The sequence below is a fragment of the Mustela erminea genome, chromosome 10, assembly GCF_009829155.1.
Source record: "Mustela erminea isolate mMusErm1 chromosome 10, mMusErm1.Pri, whole genome shotgun sequence".
In the NCBI taxonomy this organism is placed as follows: domain Eukaryota; kingdom Metazoa; phylum Chordata; class Mammalia; order Carnivora; family Mustelidae; genus Mustela; species Mustela erminea.
Window position 1 is genome coordinate 14,663,374 of NC_045623.1, and position 24,914 is coordinate 14,688,287.

Genomic DNA, 24,914 nt, shown 5'->3' on the forward strand with positions numbered 1-24,914 from the left:
GTAGATTTTTTTCTAATTTATTTGAGAGAAACAAGATGTGCACCGAGCAATCTACAAAATCCAGCCTTTCATATTTTCTAAATCACTGTAAACCATGTTTTGCTTGGAACACTCTTCTAAGAGACATTTTCCAAGGACCCCGGATAATCATTATTACTCAACAGCTCCTTTAGAATTGGATTTTGAAGTAATAGTTTAACCATTTCAATACATTTCTTACAGTCTTTATAAATTTTTTTTTTTTGGAATCCACTTACTAATGGGAGCAGAACTGAATTCAAGTGCTTTCATTGCTTAAGTTTTGCACAAGTGCTTCTGTAGGTATGGACTTGATTCCTGCCACAAGGCCAAATACTATGCCAAGTGGTCTGTCACAGTTTCATGAAGCTTAGTCTCTGAAATGAGATTTTAATTACTATTGCATGAGAGAAGTAGCTGTAGGCAGATTTATTTCAGTTGTGTTTTACATAAAACAAAGGTTAGTGTTCATACGTAAGGCTGAGCAATTAGTGAATAACAGTAGATATGATTAATATAAGTAACCACAAACTGTAGTCAAGAGCTTCTTAGATTTTCATTTATAGCAAATTATAATTACTTATAAAAGTAGTCTTGAGTGGGCAGATATTAAGTCTTTTGAGCAGGGTGTGATCTCTGTAGAACCCAGATTCTATTAGCAATAATCGCGCCTCGGATAAACCTCATTGGCTACGATACTGCCACTGCGCAAAGCTTAGAACCCAGATTCTAAAGGACAAAATCAGTCCCCAAAAAAACAAGGCACAAAATAATTTTGATACCTGTATCCATCAAAGCTGTCTTTTTCCTCTCTCTCTGTCATGCAAATGATCATATAGCTTCTACTTGGATCCCTATCTGGGCAGATAAAGGATGGTTTACAAATCCCAGATAAAATTCATATTCAAATTATTCATCCAGGAGGTGCTCAGTGACTGGTTCTCAAAGGATCTTTGAAGATTACCGAGGTTTATCATTTTAGAAGAAAAGGTTCTGTAGCCAAAATAAAAAATGGTGAGAACAAGTTTAAAGCACATAAAGAAGGAGCACTTTTAAAGGAACAATGGATATATGGTGGAACCAGATCTTAATTAGGAATAAGTTGCTAGATATAAGACTGTGTAAATAATATTTCTGAAGACTTATGAGCCCATAAGACAAAATGGAATAAAATACTGTTTACATACATCATGCAGCAGTGAACATGGGAGATATTTCAATAAATACTGATTCATTGAAATCTGGCATCACTAGAAGAAAACGTGGATACAAACCATGAAAAATTTCTGTCATGCCTCTGAAAATTTATGGTGTAGCCTCACCTGAGAAACAGCATTCAGTGCTGACTCCTGTACATCAGGAAGTTGAAATTCAAGTTGTGAAGGACAGCAGTGTAGTGAGAGAGGGATTGATAGAATCAAAGTTTACAAATTATATATGGGGAGGATGGCATAGGGAGAAACTTGGATTTACAGGTCCATACTAGAATATTAGGCTTAAAAATATGCACTAACACATTAAAGAAATTATTTTAAAACAAAAATGTTACTTTGATAGTGTTTTAATTCCATCCTTTAACCTTAACCCTTAGAGGCTGAAAGAGGCTGAAAATACAAAGTTCAAAGGGGGATTATAAGCAGAGATTTTTGAATGTGTGTTTATCCTTCACTTATGGCTGAAGTAACGGGAAGGTAATGACCCCCTCCCTCAAAATATGCCTTGCCTCTACCACCAGTACAGTAGCTTGGATAAACAGATAAGATATTCCTTTTCAATTCAATCAACACTTTTTTATTGAATGTTTATCCTTAAAAAAAGAAGGTCTTAAGCTGACAAAATTAGTAAGTTCTATGAACTGAGTGTATCTATTCCTTTTTTGACCTGAATATACAGCAAGACTATATTTCCCAGCTTCCCTTTCAATTAAGTATGAGCATGAGACTGAATTTTAGGCAGTGAAATGTAAATTAAATGGATGTTCATTATTTTATTAGGATTCTGAGAAATGGTAATGTTCTTATCCAGTTTTTTCTCCTTACACTAAAAGGATATTGATGACAAGATTTTAGGAGATGGCAAAAATCACATGATAAAATGAACCTGAACTAGTCCACTTCTAATTTTAGATTTTAGAAATCAAATGAGATCTTTTATAATTTAGGAGCTCCATTTTTATCCATATCCCAGTTACTTAAATTATATTGTATGTTGCCAGAATAGTGCCATATATTGTAAGTGTTCACTGGATTTGTGAAAGAGAAAGAGAACTTTTCTTATCTCTTCAATGTCCTGTATAGACTCACTGTGAAATGAAGTTCAGTAAACATTGGCTTATTAGTAACTTTGTAAATCCATGATGTATGTCTTACTTCTTTTCATCCAGCCAGATTGCTACTTTTAGTAAACTATTCATTTACTAGGAGGATAAGAACATATAACAGAACTAAAATAAAGAATAAAATATTTCTGAGACATTGTAAGTGTAAGCAACTGGGTCCTCCAAAAGGCGTGGTAATTTGAGAGAAGTCACCTACTGAGGAAGCCTGAGTAGAATACAAAGAGAATACTTCAGGAAATCTAAAATATGCTATTGAAATGTAGTGCAGAGAACAAGTCCCCATGTTTGGATATCAGGCAGTTTAGCTAAAAAGCACAAAGATTCCACTCATCAGTGCTCAGATCCGAATCTCCACTGAAAGGCAACTCTTTTCATTTAAAATATTTGAAGCAAGTGCTAAAGTTAAACTAAATCGGCTGCAGAGCTCATCTCTACCTCAACTGCAGGTGAGATTAACTGAGTTTCCCACTCTAAGAGCCTGACAAAGGAACATCCATGCCCTTTTGTGGCAGTAACTATTATTTATTTTCATTTTATTTTTTATTGTTCTTTTATGGAAAATACCAGCACACAGCAAGAAATTTTAAGACCCGGAGAGAAGCAAAAAGTTTGATCCAGAGAGCAGACAGTCAACAGAAGCAAACTCAGATTCCCCAGATGTTACAGTTATCACAGGTAGATATGATAAAAATGCTGAAGGAAGTAGTAAAAAGGGTGGTAAACATGAAGAGATGGGGAATTTTAGCAGAGACATGTAAATTGCGGGAAATAAAAAAAGAATTCTAGAATTGAATATGATAGGATTACACATAGAAGAAATGATTTTTTAAACTTGGAAGACAGGACAATTGAAAATAAAAAGAAAAAGGGAGTGAAAATAAAATGTATAGAGTATTTGAGTTTTGTAGGCAAAATCAAATGGCCTTGAATCTCATAACTGAGTTTCTGAAGGTGAAGATAAAGAATGATACAGAAGAAATGTTTGAAGACATGATATTGACTGAGAACTTACACACAGTTGTTGGAAATTAAAACAGAAAAACAAAAGTGAGATTTTGAAAATTATAAAAATTGATAAACACCTATCAAGATTAATATACTGGCTTGAGTAATATTTCCCAAAAGGTCATGTCTATCTAAAACTTCAGAATGTGACCTTATTTGGAAATAGGATATTTGCAGAAATAATTAGTTCTGAGGTCATATTAAATCCAGTGATTTGGTATCCTTATAAGAAGACCATAGAGACAGAGAAACAGTAGGCCAAGTGAAAACAAAGGCAGAGATTGGAGTAATGCATCCTCAAACCAAAGAATGCCAGCAACCAGAAACTATTAAGAAGTAAGGAATAATCCTCTCCTAGAGCCTTTAAAAGGAGCCTTGATTTTCTATTTCAGTCCTCCAGAAATCCGAGAGAAATCTCTGGTTTCGAGCCACTCAGTTTATGGTAATTTGTTATGACTGCATAGGAAACAAAACAAACAAAAACCTGATCAAGTGAAAAAGAGAAAATACAAATACTAATATAAAAAACGAAAAGGAAGGTATCACTACATAGCTTGTTGGACATTAAAGATAATAGCATATTATGGAAAACTTTATGCCATTAAGTTCAACTACTCAGATGAAATGGACAAATTGCCTTTTAGCCCATAGCTTGTGAAAAATACAAGAAGAAAATAAATCTAAAAATATTTCCATATTTATTAAAATATTGAATTTGCAATTACATATTATTCCAATAAGAAAACTTCTAAACCCTGATTAATTCATTGGTGAATTTTGTTAAATATATTAGTTAAAAATAACACTGGATTTTAAAAAAGCAAACACTGAATTCTACATAAACTCTTTAAAGAAATAAAGAGGACTTTCACCTTGTTTTATGAGGCCAGCATAATTCTAGTAACAAAACTTGACAAATATGAGAAAAGAGAAAAGATTAATATCCCTCATGAATACAGATGCAAAAATATTTAAAATAGTAAGAAACAGAAGTTAACAATGAAAAAAAAATTATATAGCATGACCAAGGTGGGTTTATCCCAGCAATATAATTCACCAACTTAACATAAAGGGGAAATGACAGTAATGAGAATAGTTTGACAAAATTAAACACTGAAATTCAAAAACTCCCAGCAAACCAAAAATAGAAGAGAATTTTTACCATTCGATAAGGACATCAATGAAAATCTAACAGCTAATATCATGTTTAGTGATTTCATATTAAATCCTTTTCCCCTGGAATGGAAAGGAGGCAAAAAATATCTGTCCTTGCCCCTTGTATTCAACATTGCAATAGAAACCCTACCTTCTAGGTAAGAAAAAGAAATAAAAAAGATTAAGAGAAACAAAATGCAAGTATTTGTGTATTTACAAAGTTATATGAAATTTTCAAAATTACTAATTTTACATGAATAAGTGAATTTAGAAAAGTTACAGGGTACAAGTTCATTAATGATAAACTGCAATTCTATATTAATAATGAAGACTTGAAAACTGAAATAATATGATTTAAGCATAAAATAGTCTTATCTAGGAAGAAATCTAATTACATATGTATGAGAACTTTATACTGAAAGGTAAAAAAGTTGCTGTGAATAATTTAAAAATGCCTAAATAAATGGAAAGTTATGTTGCATTCCTATGTTGGAAGACTCAGTATTGTTAAGATGCTAATCTCTACTTGATCTATGGATTCAGTGTAACCCCTAAAAAACCCCAGCAGGATAGTTTGAGGAAATTGACAAGCTGATTATACAATTTGGAAATTTATAACATCTAGAATAGCAAAACCAATCTTTTTCTTTTTAATTAATTAATTTATTTTCAGCATAACAGTATTCATTATTTTTTCACCACACCCAGTGCTCCATGCAACCCGTGCCCTCTATAATACCCACCACCTGGTACCCCAACCTCCCACCACCCCCCCCCCCCGCCACTTCAAATCCCTCAGATTGTTTTTTCAGAGTCCATAGTCTCTCATGAGCAAAACCAATCTTAAAAAAAATTGGAGGACTAACATTACACTATCCAACTTCAAATTGTATTCTAATTAAAATAAGGCAATATAGTATTGGCATATGGATAGCTAAGTATACCTTGGAACATAATGGAGTCCTAAGTTAGACCACACATTACATAGTCAATTGGTTTTCAACCAGAGTCAAGAAAATTAAACAAGAAAAGGAAAGTTTTCAGGGCGCTTGGGTGGTTCAGTGGATTAAAGCCTCTGCCTTCAGCTCAGGTCATGATCCCAGGGTCCTTGGACCAAGCCCCCCGTGGGGCGCTCTGCTCAGCAGGGAGCCTGCTTACCTGCTACACACCCCCACACCTGCCTCTCTGCCTACTTGTGATCTCTGTCAAATAAATAAAATCTTAAAGAAAGGAAAGTCTTCAACAAGTGATTTGTGATTTTACAAACTACACCATCCAAATGGAAAACAGTGACCTCAACCTTTACCTAGTTCTAAATAGACATTTTGAGGTATTTCATGGACTTAGAGAAAAAGCCCAAACCATTAAGGTTCTAGATGAAAACCTTTGAGGATATATTTGCAACACTGGGAAAGGCAAAATTTCCCTAGAAATAAAAAAGAAAATGATACAGAGGACTTTTTCAAAATTTAAGATTTCTGTTCTTCAGAAGATACCTAAGAATCTAAACAGGCAGACCACACACTGGGTGAACATATTCACAGTATGTACATTTTACAAAGAATGTTTTTGCAGAATATATAAACATGAACAAATAAAAAATAAAATGAACCATCCAGATTTTTTCATATGTGCAAAGTACTTAAACAGATACTTCACAAAAGATATATGAATGGACAAACTGCACATGAAAAGACACACAACATGGAGTAATAGAAATAAGGGCCAGAATCAGGTCATCCCCACTGGTGACTTACACAACAAATTTATTTTTTATTACAGTTCTGGAGGCTACAGGTCCATGATCAAAATGTCAGCATGTTTGGTTTCCTCTGAGGCATCCATTTGGCTTCCAAATAATTGCCTTCTTGCTGTGTCTTCACACATGTCCTCGTGTGCATTCACATGTGTCTCTTAATGTGCCCAAATTTCCTTATAAGGATACTAATCAGATTAGATTAGAGGCCACCCTAATGGCTTCATTGTAACTCAATTACCTCTTCAAAGCCCTGTCTCCTGAGACAGTTTTATTCTGAGGAACTAGGGATTAAAACCTCATCATACGAATTTTGGGAATACACAACCCAATACCTAACAGTCCACCCTCTGGACCACCAAAATTCATGTACTTATATGCAAAATACATTCATCATCAAAACACCCCATCATCATCTAATTTCATCCTGCTAATTTCATCATCAACTCTAAATCTTAAATCTCAACTAAGTATCATCTAAATCAAATGACTTGAAGTATGTATGATTCATCCTCAGGCAAAATTCTCCAGTTGTGAAACTATGAAAGCTATATAAGTTATCTACTTCCAAAATACAATGATGGAAGAGACATAGGTTAGACATTTCCATTTCAAAAGGGAAAAATTAGAATGAAGAAAGGAGTCATGGTCCCATGTAAGTTCAAAACCTAGGAGGGAACATTTGACTAGATTTTAAGATTGGAGACTAATCCTCTTTAGCTCAGTGCTGTGTCTTCCAGGCCCATTGAGGAGTAATCCCACCTTCTTAGCCTCCTAGGGTAATAGTGTGTTCTCCCTGAGTCCCTGGGGCAGTCTTTACAGCCCTGGGCAGCAATCTGGCCTACTGAAAAGCAGGAGATGGCTCTGACCTCTGGAATCAAAGGAAACAAAGGCTCCAAGAGGAAACAAAGCCTTGACCTGTGGACCTGTGCCTTATGATCCCATAGTAGCTAACAGACTTACCAATCTCTGAATACCTTCAGGGTCATTGTTCCCTTTTCTTGAAGTATAAAATATGTTCACAGATGGATAGTTCTGAGATCTAGTTCTGTAGTATCCCAGAAGTCTGATAGCCTGCCTTTATATCTTTCCCATCTCTGTCCCCTTCAGTCCAAACTAGCAATATTCTACTAGTATAAGCCCCATCCCTCTATTCCTAGCTACTGTTGAGACAGCTGATTGGATCTATGAGTAACATCCTGTCTTAGTCCTTCAGGCTGCTGTAATTTGGTTTATAAATTTGGTTTATAAATAACACATTCTATCTCACAGCTCTACAGACAGCTCCAGTCAATCAAAGTGCCAGCAGTTTTTGGTGTCTGGTGAGGGCCCTCTTCCTGGTTAATGTTTTTTTTTTTTTTTTTTTTTTTTTTTTTCCCCTGTATTCTTACATGGAAGAAGGAGAAAGGGAGCTCTCTTGGGTCTCATTTTTAGAAGGGCAGTACTCCCATTATGAGGGCTCTATCCTCATGAACTAATCACCTTTCAAAGGCCCTACCTCTAAATACCATATTGGGGAATAGGTTCAACATTTGAATTTTGAGGGATACACACACTCTTTATCAGATGAGTACTTAGCCATACCCTTAGTGTTATCTCAAAACATGGTTTCTTGATTTTTGTAAAATGACTGGGCTGGAAATAATCCAAATTATCAAGTTTAGGGGAGGAGCAGGAAATGGAGAGAGAATTTCAAGCTGGCTCCACGCTCAGCACAGAGCCTGTATGGGGCTTGATGTCACAAACACTGAGATCATGATCCGAGCTGAAATCAAGTCAGAAGCTTCACTTACTGAGCCCCCAGGTGCCTGACAGCTTCATCTTTTTTCCCCTCTTGTTTATTTTATTATTTTATTTTACTCTATTTTATTTTATAAATTCAATGAATTAACATATAATGTATTATTAGTTTCAGAGGTAGAGTTCAGTGATTCATCAGTTGTATATAATACCCAGTGCTCATTACATCATGTGCCTTACTTATTAATGCCTGTCACCTAGTTACCTACCCCATCAGCCCACCTCCCTCCCCTCTGGCAACCCTGTTTGTTTCCAAATGTTAAGAGTCTCATGGTTTGTCTCCCTCTGATTTCATCTTATTTTTCCCTCCCTCCCTCTATGCTCCTCTGCATTTTTTTTCTTTTTGTTTTCTTTAAATTCTACATATGACCACTCTATCGTCCATTATCTTTCTCTGGTATTTTACCATAAGTAGTAAGTAAGAGCAGGCCACTTTAGCAGCACTTTGCTTAGAAATCTGACTTAGGGGGGGCACCTGGGTGGGCTCAGTGGGTTAAGCCTCTGCCTTCAGCTCAGGTCATGATCTCGGGGTCCTGGGATCGAGCCCCACATCAGGCTTTCTGCTCAGCAGGGAGCCTGCTTCCTCCTCTCTCTCTGCCTGCTTCTCTGCCTACTTGTGATCTCTGTCTGTCAAATAAATAAATAAATAAAATATTTTTTAAAAATCTCACTTAGGGGTGCCTGGATGGCTTAGTTAAACATCCAACTCTTGATCTCAGCTCAGGTCTTGATCTCAGGGTTGTGAGTTTGAGCTCCACATTGGGCTCCACCCTGGGCATGCAGCCTACTTAAAAGAGAGAGAGATAGAGAGATCCCTTAGTTAGATATTCAATTTCATCACCTACAAATTCTACCTTCCACAAAACACTAGAAAACAATCTAGACAAGTTCTTTGTCACTTTTTAACAAGGATCACCTTTCCTCCAGTACACAACACATTTCTCATTTCCACTGAAGGCCTTCTTAGAAGCACCTTTAAGATCCATATAACTGCCAATTGTGTCTTCAAAACAGTGTAGGCTTTTTCTAACATGCACTTTAGAGGTCTTCCAGTCTCCAGTCATTAATTAGTTCCAAAGTCACTTCTTTAGATATTTGTTATAGTAACTTCCCACTTTTTAGGATTACAACCTGTATAATTTTGTTAGGGCTTTCTTAACAGAATTCCACAGACTGACATCATGCAGAATACCTTCTTTGACCACAATGGGATGGCATTAGGAATTAATAACAGAAGGAAAACTAGAAAATTTACAAATTTCTGGAAATTTAACAGCATAATTTTTGTAAAAAATGGGTCAAAAGAAATCACAAGGACAATTTGAAAAATGTAGGGATGAAGGAAAACAAAGAAAAAAAACACCAAAACTTGAGGGACACAGGAAAAGAAGTGCTAAAGGAGAAATTTATAGTCATAAATGCTTACATTATAAAATGTAATAAAGTACATTATTACAAAGTACTTCAACAACCTAATTTATAATTTAATGAACTAGAAAAAGAAAATAAAGTAGCAAAAAGGATATAATAGAGATTAGAGATTAGCAAAATAGGAAGCTAATAGAGAAAATCAATTAAAAAAGAAAGTTGGTGTTTCAAAAAAGTCTGCAAAATTAATAAGCCATTACCTGGATGGAGAAAGAAAAAGGGGAGAAGATTCAAATTACTAAAATCAAAAATGGAAGTGGGAACATTCCAATTGATTCTACAGAAAATAGGATTGAGTCTACAGCCATACAACCCTGAATGCACTCAATCTCGAAGCTAAGCAGGGTCAGCTAGTACTTGGATGGGAGAAATAAACAGGATTGTGAGTACTATGAATAATTGAATGCCAACAAACGAAATAACCTATATAAAATGAACAAGTTCCTAGAAATTCAAAATGCACCAAAACTAAATAATGAAGAAATAGAAAATCTGAATAGACCAAAACTCCTAAGGAGAGTGTATCAGTAATAAAAACATTTTCAAAAAAGAATACCCCTGGACCTGATGGATTCATGGTGAATTCTGCCAAGCACTTAAAGAAAATCTAATACCAACCTTTCCAAAAAGTGAAGGGTACATTTCCTAACTTATTCTAAAGGGCAGCATTACCCTTAACACCAAAGAAACTACAAGAAAACTATAAACCAATATCCATTATGAACACCAATGCAAAAATTCTCAACAAAATACAAAGAAGCAGAATTTGGCAGCATATTTGAACGATTACACAACCTGAGTATTAAAGTTTATTCTTGGAATGCAAAGATGGTTCAACATACAAAAATTGATCAATGTCAGGGCACCTGGGTGGCTTAGTCAGTTAAGTGCCTGATCTTGATTTCAGCTCAGGTCATGATCTCAGGGTCGTGAAATCAAGCCAGGGGTCGGGCTGCATGCTCAGTGGGAGTCGGCCTGGGATTCTCTATCCGTCTTTCTCTCTCTCTCTCTCTCTCTCTCACCCTCACCCTCCATCCTTCCCACCCCTTTAAAAAATATGCTAAAAGTAAACAATCTGAAAAGGAAATTAAAGCAATTTTATTTAAAATAGCATGAAAAAGAATTTAAAAATTGGGAATTAACTTAATCAAGGTGGTAGACAACTTGTATAATGAAAACTACAAAACACTGCTGAAAGGAAACGAATAAATGGAAACACGTACTATGTTCCTGGATTGGAAGATTTGATATTGTAAAAATGTGAGTACTACACAACGTTATCTACAGATTTAATGTGATCCTTAACAAATCTGCGATGACTTTTTTTCAGAAACAGAAAAACGTATCCTATAATTCATGTGGAATCTCTTGACCCTGCATAATCAAAAGAATTCTGAAAAATAAAAAAGCTGGAGGAATCATACTTCCTGATTATAACACTTATTATGGAGTTACAGGAACCAAAATAGTGTGGGTTGGCATAAATGCAGAATTATAGATCTATAAATAGATGGAGAATCCAGAAATAAATATTTATTATATAAAGATAGACATGGCCAAAGGATTTTTTCCCCAATGTTTTATTTAAATTCCAGCTAGGTTAAATACAGTGCAATATTAGTTTCAGGTGTACAATTTAGTGACTTATCAGTCACATACAATACTGGGTGCTCATCATGACAACTGCCCTCCATATTACACATCACCTACTTAACCTATCTCCCCACCAACCTCCCCTCCAGCAACCCTCAGTTTGTTCTCTGTAGTCAAGAGTCTTTGCTGGTATGCCTCTCTCTCTCTCCCCACCCACCCCACCAATGTTCATCTGTTTTGTTTCTTAAATTATACATATGAGTGAAATCATACAGTATTTGTCTTTCTCTGACTGACTTATTTCACTTGGCATAATATTCTCCTGCTCTATCCATGTTCTCACAAATAGCAAGATTTCATTCCTTTTATGGCTGAGTAATATTCCATTCTTTCTCTCTCTCTCTCTCTCTCTCTCTCTCTCTCTCTCTCTGTGTGTGTGTGTGTATACACAACACATCTTCTTTATCCATCCATTGATGGACATCTGGCCTCTTTCCATAATTTCACTATTGTTGATAATGCTGCTGTAAACATCAGGGTGCATGTGCCCCTTTGAATCACTATTTTTTGTTCACTTTGGGTAAATACCTACTAGTGCAATTGCTGGGTCTTTGGGTAGCTCTATTTTAAGTTTTTGAGGAACGTCCATACTGTTTTCCATGGTGTCTGCACCAGTTTTCATTCTTACTAACAGGGTGAGAGGGTTATCCTTTCTTTGCAACCTCATTAACATCTCTTGTTTCCTGAGCTGTTAATTTTAGAGATTCTGATCAGTGTGAGGTGGCATCCCATTGTGGTTTTCATTTGTATTTCTCTGATGAAGAGTGATGTTGAGCATTTTTTCATTTGTCTGTTAGCCATTTGTATGTCTTGTTTGGAGAAATGTCCACGTATGTCTTCTGTATTTCATTTTTTTTTTCCAATTTTTTTAAAAAATTATTTTCAGTGTTCCAGAATTCATTGTTTATGCACCACACCCAGTGCTCCATGCAATATGTGCCCTCCATAATACCCACCACAAGGCTCACCCAAACTCCCACCCCTCTCCCCTCCAAAACCTTCAGTTAGTTCCTCAGAGTCCACAGTCTCTCATGGTTCATCTCCCCCTCCAATTTCCCCCAACTCCCATCTCCTCTCCATCCCCCCATGTCCTGCGTGTTATTTCTTATGCTCCACAAATAAGCAAAACCATATGATAATTGACTCTTTCTGCTTGACTTATTTCACTCAGCTTAATCTCTTCCAGTCCCGTCTATGTTGATACAAAAGTTGGGTATTCATCCTTTCTGATGAAGGCATAATACTCCATAGTATATATGAACCACATCTTCTTTATCCATTTGTCTGTTGAAGGTCATCTTGGTTCTTTCCACGGTTTGGTGACTGTGGCCATTGCTGCTATGATCACTGGGGTACAGATGGCCCTTCTTTTCACTACATCTGTATCTTTGGGGTAAATACCCAGTAGTGCAATTGCAAGGTCATAGGGTAGCTCTATTTTTAATTTCTAAAGGAATCTCTACCCTGTTTTTCAAAGTGGCTGCACCAACTTGCATTCCCACCAACAGTGTAAGAGGGTTCCCCTTTCTCCACATCCTCTCCAACACTTGTTGTTTACTGTCATGTTAGTTTTGGCCATTCTAACTGGTGTGAGGTGGTATCTCAATGTAGTTTTGATCCGAATCTCCCTGACGGCTAGTGATGATGAACATTTTTTTCATATGTCTGTTAGCCATTTGTATGTCTTCTTTGGAGAAGTGTCTATTCATGTCTTTTGCCCATTTTTGACATGTTTATCTGTTTTGTGTGTGTTGAGTTTAAGGAGTTCTTTATAGATCCTGGATATTAGCCTTTTGTCTATATGGTCATTTTATTCATGTTTTCTGCATTTCTTGAATGGATTTGTGCGTGTGTGTGTGTGTGTGTGGTGTTGAATTTGGTAAATTCTTTTTTTTAATTAATTTTTTAATTTTTTCAGCATAGCAGTATTCATTATTTTTGCACCACACCCAGTGCTCCATGCAATCCATGCCCTCTCCAATACCCAGCACCTGGTTCCCCCAACCTCCCACCCCCCACCCCTTCAAAACCCTCCGATTGTTTTTCAGAGTCCACAGTCTCTCATGGTTCACCTCTCCTTCCAATTTCCCTCAACTCCCTTCTCCTCTCTAACTCCCCTTGTCCTCCATGCTATTTGTTATGCTCCACAAATAAGTGAAACCATATGATAATTGACTCTCTCTGCTTGACTGATTTCACTCAGCATAATCTCTTCCAGTCCCGTCCATGTTGCTGCAAAAGTTGGGTATTCGTCCTTTCTGATGGAGGCATAATACTCCATAGTGCATATGGACCACATCTTCCTTATCCATTTGTCCATTGAAGGGCATCTTGGTTCTTTCCACAGTTTGGCGACCGTAACCATTGCTGCTATAAACATTGGGGTACAGATAGCCCTTCTTTTCACTACATCTGTATCTTTGGGGTAAATACCCAGTAGTGCAATTGCAGGGTCATAGGGAAGTTCTATTTTTAATTTCTTGAGGAATCTCCACACTGTTTTTCAAAGAGGCTGCACCAACTTGCATTCCCACCAACAGTGTAAGAGGGTTCCCCTTTCTCCACATCCTCTCCAAAACATGTTGTTTCCGGTCTCGCTAATTTTGGCCATTCTAACTGGTGTAAGGTGGTATCTCAATGTGGTTTTAATTTGAATCTCCCTGATGGCTAGTGATGATGAACATTTTTTCATGTGTCTGATAGCCATTTATATGTCTTCATTGGAGACATTTTTTGATATGATTGTCTGTTTTGTGTGTGTTGAGTTTGAGGAGTTCTTTATAGATCCTGGATATCAACCTTTTGTCTGTACTGTGATTTGCAAATATCTTCTCCCGTTCCGTGGGTTGCCTCTTTTTTTTTTTTTGGACTGTTTCCTTTGCTGTGCAGAAGCTTTAGATATTGATGAAGTCCCAAAAGTTCATTTTCGCTTTTGTTTCCTTTGCCTTTGGAGACATATCTTGAAAGAAGTTGCTGTGGCTGATATCGAAGAGGTTACTGCCTATGTTCTCCTCTAGGATTCTGATGGATTCCTGTCTCACGTTGAGATCTTTTATCCATTTTGAGTTTATCTTTGTGTACGGTGTAAGAGAATGGTTGAGTTTCATTCTTCTATATATAGCTGTCCAGTTATTCCAGCACCATTTATTGAAGAGACTTTTTCCACTGCATATTTTTTCCTGTTTTGTCGAAGATTAATTGACCGTAGAGTTGATGGTCTATATCTGGACTCTCTACTCTGTTTCACTGGTCTATGTGTCTGTTTTTATGCCAGTACCATGCTGTCTTGGTGATCACAGCTTTGTAGTAAAGCTTGAAATCAGGTAACGTGATGCCCCCAGTTTTCTTTTTGTTTTCCAACATTTCCTTAGGGATTCAGTGTCTCTTCTGATTCCATACAAACTTTAGGATTATTTGCTCCAGCTCTTTGAAACATACTGGTGGAATTTTGATCGGAATGGCATTAAAAGTATAGATTGCTTAAGGCAGTATAGACATTTTAACAATGTTTATTCTTCTGATCCAAGAGCATGGAATGGTCTTCCATCTTTTTCAATTGCTTTTATGAGTGTTCTATAGTTCCTCAAGTACAGTTCCTTTACCTCTTTGGTTAGGTTTATTCCCAGGTATCTTATGGTTCTTGGTGCTATAGTAAAAGGTATTGATTCTCTAATTTCCCTTTCTGTATTTTCATTGTTAGTGTATAAGAAAGCCACTGATTTCTGTACATTGACTTTGTATCCTGCCACGTTACTGAATTGCTGTATGAGTTCTAGTACTTTGGGGGTGGAATCTTTTGGGTTTTCCATATAAAGAATCATGTCATCTGTGAAGAGAGAGAGTTTGACTTCTTCATTGCCAATTTGGATACCTTTTATTTCTCTTCATAGTCTGATTGCTGTTGCTAGGACTTCTAATACTATGTTGAACAAGAGTGGTGAGAGTGGGCATCCTTATCATGTTCCTGATCTCAATGGGAAGGCTTCAAGCTTTTTCCCATTGAGGATGATATTTGCTGTGGGTCCTTCATAGATAGATTTTATGAAGTTCAGGAATGTTCCCTCTATCCCTATACTTCGAAGCGTTTTAATCAGGAACGGATGCTAGATTTTGTCAAATGCTTTTTCTGCATCAATTGAGAGGACCATGTGGTTCTTCTCTCTTCTCTTATTGATTTGTTTTATCACATTGATTGATTTGCAAATGTTGAACCATCCTTGTAGCCCAGGGATGAATCCCACCTGGTCATGGTGGATAATCTTTTTAATGTGCTGTTGGATCCTGTTTGCTAGGATCTTGTTGAGAATCTTAGCATTCATATTCATCAGTGATATTGGTCTGAAATTCTCCTTTTTGGTAGAGTCTTTGCCTGGTTTGGGGATCAGGGTAATGCTGGCTTCATAGAAAGAGTCTGGAAGTTTTCCTTCTGCTTCAATTTTTTGAAACAGCTTTAGGAGAATAGGTATTATTTCTTCTTTGAAAGTTTGGTAGAATTCCCCAGGGAATCCATCAGGTCCTGGGCTCTTGTTTTTTGGGAGGCTTCAATCTCATTACTAAATATCAGTCTATTCGGGTTGTCAATTTCTTCCTGGTTCAATTTTGGGAGTTTATAGTTTTCCAGGAATGCATCCATTTCATCTAGGTTGCTTAGCTTACTGGCATATAACTGTTGATAGTAACTTCTCATGATTGTTTCTACTTCCTTGGTGTTCATTGTGATCTCTCCCTTTTCATTCATAATTTTATTAATTTGGGCTTTCTATCTTTTCTTTTGGATTAGTGTGGCTAATGGTTTATTGATCTTATTGATTCTTTCAAAAAACCAGCTTCTAGTTTCATTGATACATTCTACTGTATCTCTGATTTCTACCTCATTGATCTCTGCTCTAATCTTGATGATTTCCTTTCTTATGTGTGGAGTTGGTTTGATTTGTTGTTGATTCTCCAGTTCTTTAAGGTGTAGAGACAGCTGGTGTATTCTGGACTTTTCAATTTTTTTGAGGGAGGGTTGGATGGCTATGTATTTCCCCCTTAGGACCGCCTTTGCTGTATCCCATAGGTTTTGGACCGAAGTGTCTTCATTCTCATTGGTTTCCATGAATTGTTTCAGTTCTTCTTTGATCTCCTGGTTGATCCAAGCATTCTTAAGCAAGGTGGCCTTTAGATTCCAGATATTTGTGTTCCTTTGGAACTTTTCCTTGTGATTGAGCTCCAGTTTCAAAGCACTGTGATCTGAGAATATGCAGGGAATAATCTCAGTCTTTTGGTATCAGTTGAGTCCTGATTTATGACCCAGTACGTGGTCTGTTCTGGAGAAGGTCCCAGGTGCACTTGAGAAGAATGAGTATTCTGTTGTTTTAGGATGGAATGTTCCGTATATATCTATGAGGTTCATCTGGTCCAGTGTGTCATTCAATGCCCTTGTTTCTTTATTGAATTTCTGCTTCAGTGATCTGTCTGTTTCTGAGAGAGGCATGTTAAGATCTCCTACTATTAATGTATTCATATCAATATGACTCTTTATTTTGATTAACAGTTTTCTTATGTGATTGGCTGGTCCCATATTGGGGGCATAGATATTTACAATTGCTATCCATCTTGGTGGATAGTCCCTTTAAGAATGATGTATTGTCCTTCTGTATCTCTGACTACAGTCTTTAGTTTAAAATCTAATTTGTCTGATATGAGAGTTGCTACCCCAGCCTTCTTTTGAGGCCCATTGGCATGAAAGATGCTTCTCCATCCCTTCACTTTCAGTCTGGGTGTATCTTTAGGTTCAGAATTGGTCTCTTGTAGACAACATATGGATGGCTCCTGTCATTTTATGCAATCTGTAACCCTGTGTCATTTTATGGGCGCATTTAGGCCATTCACATTGAGAGTGATTCTTGATAGTTACATTTTTATTGACATCGTGTTACCTTTGAAGTCTTTCTGTAGATTGTCTCTATATTTCTGTTCAATGCTCTTAAGATTTTTCCTCTTTTATAGTACCCCCCCTTAATATTTCCTGCAGTGTCGGCTTGGTGGTTGTGTAGTCTTTTAAGCCTTGCCGGTCTTGGAAACTCTTTATCTCTCCATCCATTTTGAATGTCAGTCTTGCTGGATAAAGTATTCTTGGCTGCATGTTCTTCTCATTTAGTGCCCTGAATATATCTTGCCAGCCCTTTCTGGCTTGCCAGGTCTCTGTGGACAGGTCTGACGTTATTCTGATGGGCTTTCCTCTGTAAGTAAGGAGCCTCATTGTCCTAGCGGCTTTCAAGAGATTATATCTACAATTATGATTCCTCAATTTGACTAACAGAAGCCTTGTTGTTTTTCTGATATCTATAATCTTGGGTGGAGACCATTATGCCTCTAGTACATGAACGCTGTTTCCATTCGCAAGATTGGGAAAATTTTCATGAAGAACTTGTTCCACTATCTCTTCTAGACTTCTTTCTTTCTCCTCCCATTCAGGGATTCCAATAATTCTGACGTTGGAATGTTTCATGTCATCATTTATTTCCCTGATTCTGTTTTCGTGGCTTTTAAGCTGTTTGTTCCAGGGTTCCTCCTGATCCTTTCTCTCTGTTTGTCCTCCAGATCACTAATTCTATCTTCTGTCTCAGTTACTCTAGCTTTGAGAGAATTTAGATTAGATTGGAACTCATTGAGAGCTTTGTGAACCTCATCCCTGGTAGCTTTCAGCTCAGCCCTAACATTGTGAACATCTTCCCTGGTCGCTCTCAGCTCAGCCCTAATCAATTCCGTTTGGTCATCCATGGCTTTCTCCAACCTAGCTATTGCCTGGATAATTGTTAGCTTGAATTCTCTATTCGACATATTGTCTATGTTGATAGCCGTTAGCTCTGTTGCAGAAGGCCCATCCTCTGTATTTTTCTTCTGTTGGGCATTCCTCTTCCTAGTCATTTTGGTGAGAGATGACTGAATGGATGTAGCTGGATATATCGACTGTGATGCAGTCAAGGTGGACCCTGGAACACTTCTGAGTAATCAGGATTCCCCACCCAAACAAGAGAAAAAAGAAAAGAAAAAGAAAAAAAGAGAAAGAGAGAAAGAGACAGGAAAAAAAAAAGGGAAGATAAAAGAGAAGGTTCAACCCCAATGGGCCCCAAGGTGAGATTTAGGAAGTATGCAAACAAAAACAGACAAACAAAAAGACTGATAAAAGTATATGACAAGAGGCAGTGCTGCCAACGCCCTGGGGGAGAAGCTGAGGTCATCACTGAATTTTGAAGTATTTTAAGTGGATACAAAACTGTTTCAGCAATGCAGACAATTAAGTGTATTGTTGTGGGCGATGGTGCCGTTGGTAAAACATGTCTCCTGATATCCTACACAACAAACAAATTTCCATCTGAGTATGTACCGACTGTTTTTGACAACTATGCAGTCCCTGTTATGATTGGTGGAGAGCCATATACTCTTGGACTTTTTGATACTGCAGGGCAAGAGGATTATGACAGATTACGACTGCTGAGTTATCCACAAACAGATGTATTTCTAGTCTGTTTTTCAGTCGTCTCTCCATCCTCATTTGAAAATGTGAAGGAAAAGTGGATTCCTGAGATAACTCACCATTGTCCAAGGACTCCTTTCTTGCTTTTTGGGACCCAAATTGATCTCCGAGATGACCCCTCTACGATTGAGAAACTTGCCAAGAACAAACAGAAGCCTATCACTCCAGAGACTGCTGAAAAGCTGGCCCGTGACCTGAAGGCGGTCAAGTATGTGGAGTGTTCTGCACTCACACAGAGAGGCCTAAAGAATGTATTTGACGAAGCAATATTGGCAGCCCTGGAGCCTCCCAAACCGAAGAAGAGCCGCAGGTGTGTGCTTCTATGAACGTGTCTCCAGAGCCCTTTCCGCACAGCTGGTGTCAGCATCATACTAAAAGCAATGTTAAATCAAACTAAAGATTAAAGATTAAAATTCGTTTTTGCAATAATGACAAATGCCCTGCACCTACCCACATGAACTCGTGTGAGACAAGGTCCGTAGGTATGGTCCCCTTCCCCCTCTCAGTACTAGTTAATTTGAGTAATTGTGTATTGTCAGAAAAGTGATTAGTACTAGTTTTTGTTTTGTTGTTTCAAAAAAAAATATTTTGTTTTGTTTTGTTTAAAAGCAAGGCATGCTTGTGATGACTCTGTAACAGACTAATTTGGGTTGTTGAAGCTGCTCCCGGGCTCCATCCACTCTGGAGAATGATCTGGGACGTTTAGGGTTTTTTGTTTTTGTTTTTGTTTTTGCGGGGGTGGGGTGGGGTGCGGGGAGTGTGTGTTGGGTTTGTTTTTATTTAGTTATGTTTTTTAAATTCATTAACCATCGGATAGCCCTTAAAGGGAGGAGGACTGATTGATTCCACATTCCACTTCCTAGATCTAGTTTAGAAAACTTGTTCCCCACCTGGTGCTCTTAGGAAGGAGTATAGTAAATGCCTCATTTAATAACATACTCCTTTTTGAAAGTTGCCTTTTCTCTCCACCCTTGAGTAGGCCCAGTATTTGATGAAACTCATGAAAGTGGGTGGAACCTCTCTTGCCCCTCCTCTTTTCTAGGATGCACTATATATGTGACTGTGACTTTCAAGGAAATTTGTTTGCCATGTGCTGATTTTTTTTTTTTGAAGTTAATTTCTAACTTCTTTCACTGATAAATGAAGAAAAGTATTGCACCTTTTGAAATACACCAAATGGATTGAGTACGTAATTAAAAAACTTTTTTTTCCCCCTGTCAAAAAAAAAAAAGTATATGACAGGAAAAAATATATATATATAAGCAAATAAAGGAAGAACCTCATCAAAAAGAACACCAAGTGTAAGATTTATATACTATCAGGACAAACACAGAAACACTGGTGGAAGAAAAAGGTGGGAGAGGAAGGTGGTTTTGATTCTTCCTGGATGTATCTTGATTTCTTTGTTAAAGGACTCAACTTTCCTAAGATAAAGGGGGATTAAAAACTGGTTTACCTATAGGGGTAGCATTGATTGGGGAAAGGGAATTACCTTGAAGTTTAACTCTATATGAATATTAGAAAATAAAAATAAAAAAGGAATAAACTCGATTAAACTAAACTAAAATTTAAAAAAATTTAAAAAATCGAAATGCAAAAGAAAAACACAGGTGTATGAATCAAAAAAGTTCAGGTTAGAAGGTTATTATGGAATTTGATGTACTGGACATCTCACTGTGATGGTAAATAGGTTAAAAAATTATCTATCTATCTATCTATCATCCGTCTATCTATATCTATCTATCTATCTATCTATCTATCTATCTATCTATCTGGACCAGAATAGTGGGAACGAGTTAAAAATAAAAGTTGTCCTATGAAGTAGAGGTGGTTGTTCTCTTTTCTTTCTTTCTTTTTTTTTTTCTTGTTGGTTTTCTGGGGGAGGGGCCTGCCACGTGGGTTTTCAGTCAATGATGTTCCCTGAGTTAAGTCCTCCCTCCCCCCTCAAGTGGGTGGGCTCTGAGGAAACCGGTTTTTTCAGACTTGTTCTCTGGAGGTTTTTATGTTATTTCACTTTTTTTCTTCTCCTTGCCTTGACCGCTTTTGATGGTTTTTGTAAGTTTAGAGGAAAGCAAACTGCACCCTGACCTCCCTCTGAGAGAGAAGCCTCAGTCTGGCTGCAGAGCCCCAATAAATTCCCTCTTGGCTGCTGGCAGACCAGGTCCCGAGTCGAGGTCCTTGGGGATGCAGGATCTTCTGTTTGTACCCAAAACCATGGCAGCTGCGGCTGTCTGGGCAGCTCCAGACTGCCAAAGAGGTTCCAAGCAGCAATCGCATGCTGAGATTTTCCCGGGTGGCCCAGGCTGGGAGTGCCTGGTTTTTATGGGTCTAAGAGTGCCAGGCTTGCACGCACCTCTCTCAGGGGAGTGTGTGGGGTGCGCGCGCACCTCTCAGGCTCTGGTGGAATGGCGGGAGTCTGAGAGAACCAGGCTGGGCCTTTGAGCAACACTCTCAGGGGAGTGTGTGCGGCACGCGCGTGTGTCTCAGGGTCTGGTGGAATGGCGCAGGTCTAAGAGCACGGGGTGCGTGGGGAGGGGAGTGCACGTCTCAGGCTCTGTAGCACCTGCCCTCTGGCTCTGGAGCCTCTGCCTTCTGGCAAGGCTCCCAGCCCCTCACAGGAGCCGGACCCCACATGTTCACGTGCGCGCTGGCTGCTCAGGACCAAGACCTGGTTTCTCCGCAGCACTCTCTCTGGCTCAGCGCCAGGGGAGGCTGTCCTGGGTCTGGGGACTTAAGCCCCTGTCCCTAGCTGCCCCGATTCCTGCAATTTCCCCCTTTGGTCCTTTGCTCTCTTTGAGTGCTTTCAACCAGACTCCAAGTTAATGCTGGTCCCCAGAGGCAGGGCACTCTCAGGTTGGGGTATTACTTTCCAATCAGTTGTCTCTGGTGGCTCCCTCCCCCTTTTGTTTATCTTCTGATATTAGTCCGAAGTTCCCACTCTGCTTTACCTGCCCACTGGCATCTTCTGCCCCTATAGAGATCCAGACGTGTATAATTCTGATCTCAAGCTGTTTTCATGGGTGATCGGAATTCTTTGGTAGGTAATCAGCTCACTTTAGGGTACAGGTTGAAAAGGCGCCTTCTCCTACTTCCCTGCCATCTTGTCTCCCCCGAATTTGGTAAATTCTTTATAGTCTTTGGATACTAGCCCTTTATCTGGCATGTCATTTACAAATATCTTCTCCCATTTCGTAGGTTATCCTTTAGCTTTGTTGATTGTTTCTTTTGTTGTGTGAAGCTTTTTGTCTTGATGAAGTCCCAGTAGTTTTTTGCTTTCCTTTCCTTGCTTCTGAAGACGTGTCTAGTAAGAAGTTTCTGTGGTCTAGGTCAAAGAGATTGCTTCATGTGTTCTCTCAGATTTTGATGGATTCCTCTCTCACATTTAGGTCTTTCATCCATTTTGAATTTAGTTTTGTGTATGGTATAAGAAAGTGGTCCAGTTTCATTCTTCTGCCTGTGGCCATCCAATTTTCCCAACACCATTTGTTGAAGAGACTGTCTTTTTTCCATTGGATATTCTTGACTGCTTTGTTGAAGATGAGTTGAGGGTCCCTTTCAGGGTTCTCTACTCTGTGTACATTGATTTATATGTCTGTTTTTGTATCAGTACCATGCTGTCTTGTTGATTATAGCTTTGTAATACAGCTTAAAGTCCAGAATTGTGATCCCTTCAGCTTTGCTTTGCTTTTATAACATTACTTTGGCTATTTGGGGTCTTTTCTGGTTCCATGCAAATTTTAAAATTGTTTGTTCCAGCTCTGTACAAAGTACTGGTGTTTTGTTAGTGATTGCATTGAATGTGTAGATTGCTTTAGGTACTAAAGACATTTTAACAATATTTCTTCTTCCAATCCATGAGCATGGAATGTTTTCGCATTTCTCTGTTTCTTCCCCAATTTCTTTCCTAAGTGTTCTATAGTTTTCAGAATACAGATCATTTACATATTTGGTTAGGTTTATTCCTAGGTATCTTATGGTTTTTAGTGCAATTATAAATTGGATCATTCCTTGATTTCTCTTTCTGCTTCTTCATTATTAGTGTATAGAAAAGAGAAATTTATGTACATTCATGTTATATCCTGTGACTTTGCTGAATTCCTGTATCACTTCTAGCATTTTTTTTTTTGTAGAGTCTTTCAGATTTTCTATATAGAGTATCGTTTCATCTGTAAGTAGTGAAATTTTGACTTCTTCCTTGCCTTTTATTTCTTCTTCTTGTCTGATTACTGAGGCTAGGACTTCCAGTACTATGTTAAATAACAGTGGTGAGAGTGGACATCCTTGTTATGTTCCTGAACTTAGGGGAAAAGCTTTCAGTGTTTCCCCATTGAGGATGATATTAACTCTGGGCTTTTTTGTATCTGGCCTTTATTATGTTGTGGTATGTTCCCTCTAACCCTACTTTGTCACATGTTTTTTTCTGCATCTATTGAAATGATCATATGGCTTTTATCCTTTCATTTATTTATGTGGTGTATCATGCTTTATGACTATTGAACCATACTTGCAGCCCAGAAATAAATCCCACTTCACTGTGGTGAGTAGCTATTTTAATTTACTGTTGGATTAGATTTACTAGCATTTTATTGAGAATTTTTGCATCCATGTTCATCAGGGATATTGGCCTGTAGTTCTGTATTTTAGTGGAGTCTTTGGTTTTGGAATCAGGGTAATGCTGTCCTCATAGAATGAATTTGGATTTTCCTTCCATTTCTATTTTTGAAATAGTTTGAGAAGAACAGGTATTAAGTCTTCTTTAAATGTTTGGTAGAAATATCCTTTGAAGCCATCTGGCTCTGGGCTTTTGTTTGGAGATTTTTGATTACTGATTCGATCTTTTTTGCTTCTTATCAGTCTGCCAAAGTTTCTATTTCTTTCTATTTCCCTTTTGATAATTTATATGTTCTAGGAATTTATCCATCTCTTTCAGTTTGTCCAACTTGTTGGCATATGGTTTCTCATAAAATTATCTTAAAATTGTTTATATTTCTATATAGTTTGTTGTTGTTGTTAATTTAAATTCAATTAGCCACCATATGGTACATCATTAGTTTTTGATGTAGTGTTCATGGTTGTAGTTTCTTCTCTCTAATTGGTGATTTGATTTATTTGGGCCCTTTCTCTTTTTGATAAGTTTGGCTATGAGATTACTAATTTTATTAATTCTTTCAAAGAACCAGCTCCTAATTTCATTGATCTTTTCTACTGGTGTTTTTGTTTCTATATCATTTGTTTTCATTTTCATTTGTTTCCCTGTAATTTTTTATTTCTTCTTTGACGTCCTGGTTGACCCATTCATCGCTTAGTAGCGTGTTATGTAACCTCCAGGTATTCGTGGTCTTTCCAAATTTTTTCTTGTGGTTGACTTCAAATTTCATAGCATGCTAGTCAGAAAATATTCATGATATGATCTCAATCTTTTTATATTTGTTGAGGCCTCATTTGTGAATTAGTATGCAGTCTATTCTGGAGAATCTCCCATGTGCACTTGAAAATAAAGTATATTTTGCTGCTTTAGAATGAGGTGTTCTGAATATACCTATTAAGTCCATCTGGTCCAGTGTGTCATTTAAAGCCATTGTTTCTTATTGACTTTCTGCTTAATCTGTCCATTGCTTTAAGTGGGGTCTTAAAATCCCCTACCATTATTGTATTATTATTATTAATGAATTTCTTTAAGTTTGTTATTAATTGATTTATATATTCAGGTGCTCCCAAGTTGGGGGCATAATTATTTACAATTATTAGATCTTGTTGGATAGTCCCCTTTATTATGATGTAATATCCTTCTTCATCTCTTGTCAGTCTTTGCTTTAAAACCCAGTTTGTCTGATATAAGTATTGCTACTCCAGGTGAATGTCCATTTGCATGATACATATTTCTCCATTCCATCACCTTTTTTTTTTTTTTTTGAGATTGTATTTATTTGTCAGAGAGAGAGAGAGCACAAACAGGAGTAACAGCAGGCAAAGAAAGATGTGTGCTCCCCATTGGGCAGGACACCCAATGTGGGACTTGATCCCAGGACACCGGGATCATAACCTGAGCTGAAGGCAAAGCAACCCATGCATCCCTCCATTCTCTCGCTTTCAATCTGCAAGTGTCTTTAGGTCTAAAATGAATCTCTTAGAGACAGCATATAGATGGGTCTTTTTTTTTTTTTTTAAATCCATTCTGATATCCTGTGTCATTTGATTGGAGCACTTACTACTTTTACTTTCAGATTAATTATTAATAG

General features: G+C 37.6%; 1 protein-coding gene and 1 pseudogene across 1 annotated transcript; one reads left to right on the forward strand and one right to left on the reverse strand.

The window, feature by feature from the left end:
* Positions 1–585: 585 nt before the first annotated feature.
* Positions 586–734, reverse strand: LOC116568307 (annotated as a pseudogene).
* Positions 735–18,318: 17,584 nt separating this feature from the next.
* Positions 18,319–19,109, forward strand: LOC116567717 (cell division control protein 42 homolog). The gene has a single exon (XM_032302972.1). The coding sequence runs from the start codon at positions 18,426–18,428 to the stop codon at positions 18,999–19,001; it is 576 nt and encodes a 191-aa protein (XP_032158863.1). The 5' UTR covers positions 18,319–18,425; the 3' UTR covers positions 19,002–19,109.
* The last annotated feature ends 5,805 nt before the right edge of the window (positions 19,110–24,914 follow it).

Bases quoted from the DNA above. Each gene is read 5' to 3' on its own strand.
- LOC116567717 (XM_032302972.1), top strand. From the start codon at position 18,426: ATGCAGACAATTAAGTGTATTGTTGTGGGCGATGGTGCCGTTGGTAAA.